This window comes from Coregonus lavaretus (genome assembly GCF_964263955.1).
Source record: "Coregonus lavaretus genome assembly, chromosome: 4".
NCBI classification, from domain to species: Eukaryota; Metazoa; Chordata; class Actinopteri; order Salmoniformes; family Salmonidae; genus Coregonus; species Coregonus lavaretus.
The window spans coordinates 5,508,450-5,520,198 of NC_139991.1; the positions used below are offsets into that span (position 1 = coordinate 5,508,450).

General features: G+C 44.6%; 1 protein-coding gene across 1 annotated transcript; it reads left to right on the forward strand.

Annotated features, from left to right (window-relative positions):
- Nucleotides 1-1,869: 1,869 nt before the first annotated feature.
- On the forward strand, nt 1,870-11,128 carry LOC311127944 (RNA polymerase-associated protein CTR9 homolog). The gene is made up of 22 exons (XM_084159844.1): nt 1,870-1,999; nt 2,450-2,548; nt 3,303-3,542; nt 3,644-3,761; nt 3,852-3,941; nt 4,027-4,283; nt 4,378-4,485; nt 4,575-4,811; nt 4,963-5,181; nt 7,059-7,242; nt 7,335-7,609; nt 7,712-7,799; nt 7,914-8,062; nt 8,159-8,275; nt 8,579-8,724; nt 8,805-8,876; nt 9,079-9,214; nt 9,418-9,561; nt 9,715-9,842; nt 9,927-10,026; nt 10,120-10,226; nt 10,334-11,128. The coding sequence occupies exons 1-22, from the start codon at nt 1,955-1,957 to the stop codon at nt 10,737-10,739; spliced, it is 3,465 nt and encodes a 1,154-aa protein (XP_084015970.1). The 5' UTR covers nt 1,870-1,954; the 3' UTR covers nt 10,740-11,128.
- The last annotated feature ends 621 nt before the right edge of the window (nt 11,129-11,749 follow it).

Below are 11,749 nucleotides of genomic sequence, written 5' to 3' on the forward strand. Positions count from 1 at the left end.
TGGTGCTATGTATCCCCTTCTGTCCTCTCGCATCGGCCTGGTCTGAGCTGATGGCCTGCTGCTTTCATGGTTCTCACTGTGGCTGCTCAGAAGATTAGACTCAGATTTTTCACCATGAAAACTCTGACCTCCATTCAGTAAGTTCTCCGAGGCCATAACATCTCTCTGTATAAAGAAAAATATGACAATGCATATAAAATACTTTTAGTCTGAAAAAGTCTGAAGTTTGAAGAAATTGTTAGAATAGAAGTGTTGTTTTTATATGTAAAATATCAAATATGTCTATTTGATTATGGGGGGAAAGTCTGAGTTAGAATAGTCCTTAACAAGCTATCGCTGTAGAAGTGCATTATCCGCATATACTACCATACTTACATGCATGGTAATGTATTAAGGGCCCGTTAGAATGTGAATGTTATTTTGTTAACTTGTGTTCCCTGAACTCAGGTGTTTTTTCCTTTTGGGTCCCTGGGCAAGAGAAAGGAATGACCCTTCAGAACTTTAACCTAACCAGGGACTAGATTTGTGACAGTCATGTAAATGAAACTGCAGGTCAGTCAACAGCACACAAAGCAAAGAAAGACAGTGGAAACATTACAGAACAAAACAGAGGGTGATTGTTTAAGCTTACTAGATGTCAAGTAGCCTACGTTAGATATTTACAGTTATTAATTAATCAAGATTGCATTATGAAGTTACACAAGACATATATACTTACCCTAAGCATGTTAGATATGTTAGAAAACGGTGAGAATACATACAAATAAAGTATTACCTCCCAGTTGAGGAATATTCCTTTGAAAGCTGCAGAAAATGTTCATATGAAAACGTATAACAACTAGCTACATCTTATCACACAAACTGGTCAAAAATGCAATCTAATTTTAGACAGTTCTATTGCTGCCAGTTTGCAGTGGGAAACCCTCAAGATGATCTTCAGTGAGTGTAGCCTTTGCCTGTTTTGATCATTCACTGCCACACATCAAAACCAGCTGACACCCCACCCCCTCCCTTCAGCTCCACTGATTGCTGGCTCAGGCCAGCAAACAATAACGCAGTTAATGGACTTTTTGTATTAACATTAGTCAGTTTAACATATCAAATGATTCTAGATCATCTGCATAACATCTTTCGTATAAACCAATAGGAAATCACATTTTACATTTAAGTCATTTAGCAGACGCCATGCTCTACCAACTGAGCTACACGGGACCAGCTTGTTGATGTTTTTTTATACAGATGCAATCAGATTCTTTAGGATAGGGCAGGGTCAATGAAGACCTGAACTGGGCACTGGTCACAGAAACACATCACAGAGGATTATCACAGCTTTTATTAATGTCTTACTTTTCCCTCCCTTAATCAATCATCAATCAACCAATCAAATTTGATTGATTGATTGTCCTGTCCTGTCCTTCCCTTTCTTGTCTTTTATTATCTGTAGATCAGAGACACAATGTACCCTTAATACATCACGGTTTTGATGCTCTCGAACACGACCACTATCGGGCTTGAATGGAATGGCATTCTGGCGTGCAGCATACTGTACAAATTCTAGGTCCCTACTTTGCACATGGTAAAATAGTGAACATACCACCTTTTGTTATTAACAAACATTTACAGATTTCTAAACAACAAATAGACATACTACTTTTGAAAATACAACAAATACTACTGTGAAAATACAGAATGTTTCTCTTTCAGTCTAAAGAAGTTTAGCCTGCCAAGAAGAGAGAGAACAACAGCTGTATTAGTCAGGAGGACATTTTTATTTGCTACTGGTATTACACCAGTGGGTCATATTATCCCACCAGTCGCTCGTTGTACTACCCGGACATTGTTTTGTGAACACCCATGTATTTGTTCTAGGGCGGAAGTGGAGGAAGATACTCGAGACCGCTGAACAAATTTTGGGAATATATTGGTGTAGGGACGTGGATTTCCATCAGCCAAGATGTCTCGGGGTTCAATTGAAATTCCCTTACGGGACACCGACGAGGTAAGGACTAGCTACGCTGCTTTGTTTGACCGTGGATTGCTATTGCTAGTCTACTAACGTTGGCTAACGTAGTATTGCCCTGTGTTTGTTGACTAACGTCAGCCAGATCGCTAACAACTTCGGATAAGTGTTTTATTTTTTATTTTTACTATCAGTCATGCAAATTATTGGTCATAACCCATGTTTGAGTTATAAGTTGTCTATTTCTACAGGTGATATTGTCTTTCCGATCATTCAGTAATCTTAACTAGTTAACGTGAGATACAAGACTCAGGAACCAATCAAATGCAACCACTTCTTGTCCCCAGTCAAAACATTTCATAAAATAACTTAGCCTCTGATCAAGCTTTTTAGCCATAGGTTAAAGGTCACAATGTCATGTTGTATGTGTACGAACTGGTGCTCACATAGACCTGTGTCTTGTTAGTGAATCAATTATTTGTTCTGCAGGTTATTGAGCTTGATTTCGACCAGCTGCCAGAAGGAGATGAGGTCATCAGTATCCTGAAACAGGAACATACACAGTTGCACATATGGATTGCTCTTGCTGTAAGTATGAATACACAGACTGGTATGGAAATTCCTTAAAAAGATGGTTGAATTGATAGTTGCACATATTACTCTGTATGAGTGTTGCATCAAAACAGTTAGATTGTAATTTCTACTGTTACCTGTAACTCCTCCCTGTAGCCCTACAGGCTCGCCGCCATATACAGTTATTTTAACAGTAACATTCCGTCTGTGTGAGATATTAGCCGACCTGTGCCTGTTTGGAGACACTTTTCCCACATCGGAGAGTATATCCGTGGACGGTTCTGATAAGGAAATTGTCGTATGCATCGGTGAAGGAAATCATTTAATCAAATTGTTAGATGTCTATGTTTGCGCACACACTCTGTTCTTCTACCTGTCTGCGGCAGCATGCTGCCCAATTGTGAGGCTGATTAGCTAGACAAACAGGTGTGAAACACACAAGCGAGACACAACATGGAATTTTGATTTGGAGAGGGGTGGTAGCATCTAACAATTGAATGTAATTATTTCCTGGGCACAGTCTGGCGACGCAAACGACAATTTCCTTAACAGAACTGTCCACCGACCACGGGTATACTCTCCGGCGTGGGAAAAGCGTTGCCGTACGGGTCGGCAAATATCTCCCAAGGTGGCTAAATGTTATACAGAACTCTGGTCTAGGAAATGGGCTATCCTCCCTGGTGAGTTATGTAGTTGCATTCCCACTGACTGATGGTTTGTTCATGGATTGTGTGTCACCAAAATAAACAAAAACAGATGTTTCTTTTAGCTGGAGTATTACAAACAGACGAAGACGGAGGACTTTGTCAAGCTGCTGGAAGCGGCCCGTATCGATGGAAACCTGGACTACAGAGACCATGAGAAGGACCAGATGACCTGTCTGGACACCCTGGCTGCCTACTATGTCCAGCAGGCACGTAAAGAGAAGAACAAAGATGCTAAGAAGGAGCTCATCACTCAGGCCACACTGCTCTACACCATGGCAGACAAGATCATCATGTACGACCAGGTAAGAAAATCAGCTTAACCATTATTGGAAAATGTGAAAGTTAATTTCCCCATCACAAAAAAATAATAACCTAGTGTAATCTATTTCTTTGTTTGTAACAGAACCACTTGTTGGGAAGAGCTTGTTTCTGCCTTCTGGAGGGGGACAAAATGGACCAGGCTGACGCTCAGTTCCACTTTGTCTTGAACCAGTCTACCAATAACATCCCTGCTCTACTTGGTTAGTAAAACATAAAGGGAAAGATCTACCATTACGACCACAAAGGTTCACTTCGAAATAGGGCCTAACCACTACATTTTATTTCAACAGGTAAAGCTTGCATCTCCTTCAATAAGAAGGATTACAGGGGAGCACTGGCCTACTACAAGAAGGCTCTACGCACAAACCCTGGATGTCCTGGTAAGCATTTCACTTGCACCTGTCATATTAAGATGAATAATATCCCTGGTCTCTCCTAACATACTGTCACTATTTCTCTTACCAGCCGAGGTGAGGCTGGGTATGGGCCACTGCTTTGTCAAGCTCAGTAAGCTGGAGAAGGCCCGTCTGGCCTTTGGCCGGGCCCTGGAGCTCAACTCCAAGTGTGTGGGAGCCCTTGTGGGCTTGGCTGTGCTGGAGCTCAACAGCAAGGAGCCCGACTCCATCAAGAACGGAGTGCAGCTCCTCTCCAGAGCTTACACCATCGACCCCAGCAACCCCATGGTGCTCAACCACCTGGCTAACCACTTCTTCTTCAAAAAGGTGAGAGGGTTGTCATCCTATTCCTGGCATATAGTAGCATGTCTTGACCTGAGTTTCCCTTATCATTCACGTTGTTGTACTTTCTTATTTTCAGGACTACAGTAAAGTGCAGCACCTGGCTCTCCATGCCTTTCACAACACAGAGGTGGAAGCGATGCAGGCTGAGAGCTGCTACCAGTTGGCCCGCTCCTTTCATGTACAGGTAAGCGCTAAGGCCTCAGCTTATTTTTCGGAAGACTCTTGCTTTTCTAATTGAATGGGCATGACATCTCTCCTTCTTGTGTATTTCAGGAGGACTATGACCAGGCCTTCCAGTACTACTACCAGGCCACCCAATTTGCCTCGTCTACCTTTGTGCTGCCTTTCTTTGGCCTGGGGCAGATGTACGTGTACCGTAGAGACAAGGAGAATGCCGCCCAGTGCTTTGAAAAGGTCCTAAAGGCCTACCCCAACAACTATGAAACCATGAAGATCCTGGGCTCTCTCTATGCTACTTCAGATGACCAGGAAAAGAGAGACATTGCCAAAGTAAGTAAAACAGCTATGCACAGGTGAACCACACATGAAGTATAAGTGTTTGTCTGATCTCTGTGGCATTATCTCTACACTTGTAACTCTGTAGATGTTAATCAGTACTATTGCTAAAATAAATATTATGTAATGGCTTTGTGTTCTGCAGGGTCATCTGAAGAAGGTGACTGAGCAGTACCCTGATGACGTGGAGGCCTGGATCGAGCTGGCCCAGATCCTGGAGCAGACCGACATCCAGGGCGCCCTCTCTGCCTACGGCACGGCCACCCGCATCCTGCAGGAGAAGGTCCAGGCCGACGTTCCCCCTGAGATCCTCAACAACCTGGGGGCTCTCCACTTCAGACTGGGCAACCTGGGAGAGGCCAAGGTACAGTTCAGGAGGATGGCAGAGCTACCTGGCTAGAATTAGTAATTGCATGTTGTAGCAATTACCTACTTGAATGGTTATTTGTAGTTTCGGAACTTGCCTTTGTGGTAATGGTAGACACCGAGGGTTGGGTGATTTTCGATTGTGTCGTCTATCGACGATGTTGGACAGCCATCGTCGATAGTGACGACATCGTGATGTCACAAACGATGGTTTAGCATATTTGAATTTGACTGCACCTCCGGAGTCTGGCAGCGCACGACAGCACGGCGCAGTGAGCACACAGCAGGGGGACATGCCAAATGGCCTATTCCCTATTTGCCATAGCCTAAATGTTCAATACATATGAGGTAGTCAGAATATTAACATAATGCAAGAGAACAATGTAGATTGTAGAAAGTGCAGCGGAAAATGTCAGATGGGGCCTAATGTGTTTTCACCCAATGTCGGATGATCATGGGCCTTTAGCAGCAGACGCTCCGTCTGGCTTAATGTTTTAACATCTTCATTTCCATTTTTCTACCCAATCCCCATTCGATTCGATTTTAATGTGACTTGTTGGCCTAGGCATAGCCTACTCTTTCATGAACAACCATTGAATGAATCTATAGGCCTAACGGAGTTCCATCTCAGAAAGTTGTTGTGAATAGCCTAAATAACACCTAGTATAGTAATAATGAGGGAAAGAACAAACAATTGCAAGATAGACTAATGGAATAGGAAGCATAAACTAACCTGGGACGTTTCTGCTTTACTTGACCAAAGTGTAGGCAAAATAAATTGTCAACAACAATCAGATAAAACTAATAGTTATTTAGCCTAACATTCTTTATAACACTTGAATGAACATTAGCTTATTCTAAAAACGAATGGGCCTATTAGGATATGCCTCTTGTCTATTGAACTGTACAAATCCTAAATATATGCCTACAAAATAAATAAAGTAGCCTAAACAAAATAAGTACGAAAATAACAAAAAATAGTGCAACAAAAACCAAACCAAGCTTTGATAGGCTAGAATAGTCTATGCCATTCGAGTAAGATGCATTTGAATATAGGCTACATTTAAAAATTAAACAAAAATGTATAATTAGGAACCATTAGGTCTAGTTTGTCTTAGGCCTACCTAAAGGTTTCTGCCAAGGAACACCAGCATGTTCACCTTTTCTGCCCCAGAGTAACGAACTCAGCAGGATGATGGACTTTGAAATGTTGATGGAGGTTTGTAGTCTGTCCGTCCTTTGCCCTGATTATCTTTTGACATATTCTGCAAGTGACTTTGGTCAGGTCTGCTGGCTCACCTTTAACATTCGGTCTGAAACTGAAGAACTGCCAAACAGGCGAAGACAGGCTTTTCTTTCCCACCAAGGAGCCACATTTTTCCCCCTGATTTGGAGTAAGGCAGACTGTACTATAGTGAAATCCCGTCACGTCCTTTTTAAAAAAAAGTCTGAAACTGTCGGGAAAGTAGCCTAATGAAATAACTATAGACTACACTTGATATGGCTATAATATTCCTTTTTAAAAGGTAGGCTAACTGATATCGGAGTATTTTTATGAACAAGAGAAACATAGCCCTACCAATTTTGTAAATCATTCTACAGCCTAGACAAGATTTTAAAAAAGAACTAGGCCTAACACAGTTCAGGCCTAACAATGCGTCCTTTATAGTGCGTTCTTCCCGCCCCATTTGACTGACCCCTCCGTGCGCAACGCGAACCCGCCCAGATTTTTTTAAACCGATACAATCGTATATCAATGATGTTTGGACAGGACGATGTGTCATTCCAGACATCGCCCAACCCTAGTAGACACAACAGAGCTATAAATAGATTAATTGATTTTAGGGTTGGTCATGTTTGTCTGTCCATGTTTAGAAATACTTCCTGGCCTCTTTGGAGCGGGCCAAAGCTGAGGGCGAGCATGACGAGCATTACTACAACGCCATCTCTGTCACCACCTCTTACAACCTAGCCAGGCTCTACGAGGCCATGTGCGAATTCCACGAGGCGGAGAAACTCTACAAGAACATCCTGAGAGAACATCCCAACTACGTCGACTGTAAGCACTGAAGACACGCAATACTTTTTGGTTAATGTCTGTCTCTTTAGGGTGCGTGTGTGTATCAATTGGTCCTTTGTTGTTGCTTGCAGGTTACCTACGTCTTGGAGCAATGGCTCGTGACAAAGGAAACTTCTATGAAGCTTCCGACTGGTTCAAAGAGGCTCTGCAGATCAATCAGGATCACCCAGACGCCTGGTCCCTGATCGGGAATCTCCACTTGGCCAAGCAGGAGTGGGGTCCGGGTCAGAAGAAGTTTGAGCGTATCCTCAAGCAGCCGTCCACTCAGAACGACACCTACTCCATGCTGGCCCTGGGCAACGTGTGGCTACAGACCCTGCACCAGCCCACCAGGGACCGGGAGAAGGTATGGCAAAATATTCATTGTTTTGATGTGGAGCCATGAAAATCATCACTGTCAGAAACAGTGCCTTCATCATCTGTCTGTGCCTGTGGTTGTGTCTCTCAGGAAAAGAGACATCAGGATCGAGCCCTGGCCATTTACAAACAGGTCCTACGAAACGACTCCAAGAACCTTTACGCTGCCAACGGCATAGGTTTGTTGGCCTTCTCTCACTCATTGTATTCCCATAAATGCTTAATACTCAAACTTGACTGAGTGTTTACCTATTAGCATGTATTTACCTCCGTTTGCCGTCTTTTCTGTCCAGGTGCCGTCCTGGCCCATAAGGGCTACTACCGTGAGGCCCGTGACGTGTTTGCCCAGGTAAGAGAGGCCACGGCTGATATCAGCGACGTCTGGCTCAACCTGGCCCACATCTACGTGGAGCAGAAACAGTACATCAGCGCTGTGCAGATGGTAAGGCTCTGTACTGGCTCATAGTACACACTGCAGGGGGGTTTATATTCCTGTATTGTACTTTTAAAATGTCTTATCCACTCTTTGTGGTGTTAGTACGAGAACTGTCTGAAGAAATTCTACAAGCATCAGAACACGGAGGTGCTGCTGTACCTTGCTCGGGCACTCTTCAAATGCGGGAAACTCCAGGAGTGCAAACAGACTCTGCTGAAGGTGAGATTTGTGTCAAATTAAACGTCTCTCATTCCTTTGAGTAACCCTATGGCTGGGCTTCATTTGGCTGAGCTTGTTTATGTGAAAACAGGGTGACCCTTGTGTGATTGTCGTGTTACTAGGGTTGCAAAATTCTGTTAACTCTTAAAAGTTGACTTTTCACTAAATCCCGGATGGAGGATTCACGGAATCAGAAGGGAATAAGCAGGAAATTCGGAATCCTCCAACCAGGATTTCTGGGGAACCAGGGAATTTATTGCAACCCTACCTGTTACTCACTGGTGTGGCTGACTGTGTCCCCAGGCGCGTCACGTGGCCCCCAGTGACACGGTGCTGATGTTCAACGTGGCCCTGGTGCTGCAGAGGCTGGCCACTCTGGTGCTGAAGGACGAGAAGAGTAACCTAAAGGCTGTACTCAGTGCTGTCAAAGAGCTGGAGCTGGCCCACCGGTACGCCCTAAACTCAAACACCTCTCGTAAAAGAATCCTTCACTTTTCTCAGCCTAATCTTCTCTTTTCTTTTGTCTCAGGTATTTCAGCTACCTTGCCAAGGCAGGAGACAAGATGAGGTTCGACCTAGTGCTTGCCTCCACTGAGGCCAGGTCAGTTTGAACAAATATCTTCCCTCTAAAATAATAATTCAGGCCAGTAATTACTTCATAGCCTTCAGTAAATCAATAAACTACTCTTAGCCAAAGTTCAGATCACACCTCATAGGAACTTAGAGGGATGACAGCTGAGCCCAGCCGTCAGACGTTGGGCTAAGCCTGGATTGTGAGCTGTGTTTGTGTGGGGTCGTTGCAGGCAATGCTCTGACCTGCTGAGTCAGGCCCAGTACCACGTGGCTCGGGCCAGGAAGCAGGACGAGGAGGAGAAGGAGATCCGGGCCAAGCAGGATCAGGAGAGGGACTTCCTGCGCCAACAGATGCATAAAGAACAGGTCTGTCTGTGGGCTGGGGTGTCACATCTCCACAAGTCCCTCACCTCTTCTATGCTGTACTTGTAAACCATAATGGATAAGCAATTTAAGTAAACAGACCTGTGATGTCTTGAATAACATGTTTCTTTGGTCCACAGTAAATGTATTCCTTTATAACGGTGTGACTCTAAACCACTGACCTTGTCTTCCTGCTGCCCCACCAGGAGGAGAAGAGAACCAAGCAGGAAGAGGATCAGAAGAAGCTGCTGGAGCAGAGAGCCATGTACGTGGAGAAGACCAAGGGTCTGCTCTCCTTCGCCGATGGAATGAAGGAGGAAAGGAAAGAGAAGAGGAAAGGTGGCGGCCGAGTGAGTGCAAATGTGTAGAGAACAGCTAGTGCAACGTGGAGGTCCGGGGTGATCAATGATTAGCTAATGGCACATCAGATCGATATGAATCTCAAAGAAAGGCTCTAGGGTGCAGTGTGAATACATTGTTCTTGTTTGTTTCATTCTCCCCAGCGCAAGAAAGGGGGTGACTTTGATGAGTTTGTCAACGATGGCTCTGATGAGGACCTGCCAGTGAGGAGGAGGAAGAAGAGGAAGGGTGGCAGCGGGAGTGAGGAGGAGGGCCGCAAGAAGAGGAGGAGGTGAGACTGCTGTGGAAAGTGTTATTTGTAGTGACGGGTAGGAAAGTGGCCTGGTGTGAGTGGCGCTGTGACTGTGTATTTCAGACCCACCAAAGGGGGTGACGATGGCAGTGATGATGAGGAGGGAGGCTCACGGCCCAAAAAGCAACGCAAACCCAGAGCGGGCGGCAAGAAGTTCCAGAAGGTCAGTTAAATGTCTTTTTGTCCTTTAATGGTATTGTTTAACCCAAATGACCAGCCTTATGCCCAGAGTTTTAACGGTTCTGTTTTTGTCTAGGCTGAGCCTGTGCCACCGTCTCTCAAAGGCAAGATCAAGTCGAAGGCCATCATCTCGTCCTCCGACTCTTCATCAGACGAGGATGGACTGAAAATTGCTGAAGACCGGTGAGGGCATAAACTCATTCGTACATGAAATGCTACATGAAAATACAACTCAGAAGGGTTTTGTGACACACTAATACATTATGATTATTTGTCTGTTGACCACCCAGAAACCCCAGAGACAGTGGTTCAGGCTCTGATAATGAGGGCGGCCACAAGAAGCGCATCGCCTCCGACAGTGAGTCTGACGGGGGCAGGAACCGCTCTGGCAGCGAAGCTGGAAGCCCCCAACGCTCCGGAAACTCAGGTAGCGACTCAGGCAGCGACCGTCCAGTGAAGAGGAAGAGAGTGCAGCAGCAGTCTGACTCAGAGCAGTCTGATAATGAGAGCAAGAGGAGCCGCTCTGGGTCGGACAACGAGTCCCGACCAGGCTCACCGGCCGCAGCCTCTGGCTCTGAAGCAGGCTCTCCGGCGGGCTCTCCGGCAGGCTCCCCACACCGCTCCGACAACGGATCAGAACCAGAGGGCTCTGCCGACAAGGCCTCAAACCACGGCTCTGGCTCTGACAGCGACTGAAGCTTCAATCTCAGAACTGAATTTTTTCCTACTGAAAAGAAAAGAGGTTATTTTGACATTAATTTTTGTAGAGGCTTTTTTGTTCCGTCTTGGTTTGTACCCTGAAATTGAAATGAGCACATGCAGTGTAGCTTTGTAGCCCATAATGTGGGTTGTCTTTACTCGTTTTTGGTCACCAGACTGTTAAGACTTTTACATTGATGCTGTACCTCATGTCCTTTTGTTTTGTTGATGATGTATGGAAAATGTGACTTGTAAGTAGTCTGACAGCTGTAACCCATATATTTTGTACCTTAAAATGATTGGAAGAGGTGACGTCATGGAATATTAGTAAATCGGCCCAGAGATGGGAAAAATTATATGTAGATAATAAACAAACACAAAATAAATATGTGGGTTTTTTCCATTTCTGATGATGAAGCTGCTTGTATGACATTGGAAAACAACTTGACACTTAGTTATCTTCTGATTATGGGGTAAATGTGTCGCAATTGTTTTGGCTGCATTTGCCTTGTTTGTGTATCAACATGGCCTCTGCCATTCAGAAAAATATTTCTGAATAAAATGCCATATTACAAGTTTAGCTTTAATAGTTAAAAGTGTAAATATGTGCCATTTTTAATTAAGGTCCTCTATGGATACAAGAAGTGCTAAGTAATCTGGTGGCAGGCCTAGGTGTTGCAGTTGTAAATGTATTTATAGATATGAGACACATCCAGACTCGGAATACATGGCCCCATTCTGGAGGTACCACAGTGGGGTGGATGAGGCAAACACATGTTTGTGAAGAGGTCAGGTCTGTGGGGCCAGCCTCTGGAACTGACAACACCAGTTCAGGGTATGTCTGACGGAGCTGACCGAGCCTTTCTGAAGATCGTATGTTGTAGAGCACGTGTCAAACTCATTTGACGAAGGGCCGAGTATCTGCGGCTTTTCGCTCCTCCCTTGTACTTGATTAGTAAGGGACTCCCCTCACCTGGTTGTCTAGGTCTTAATTGAAAGGAAAAAAC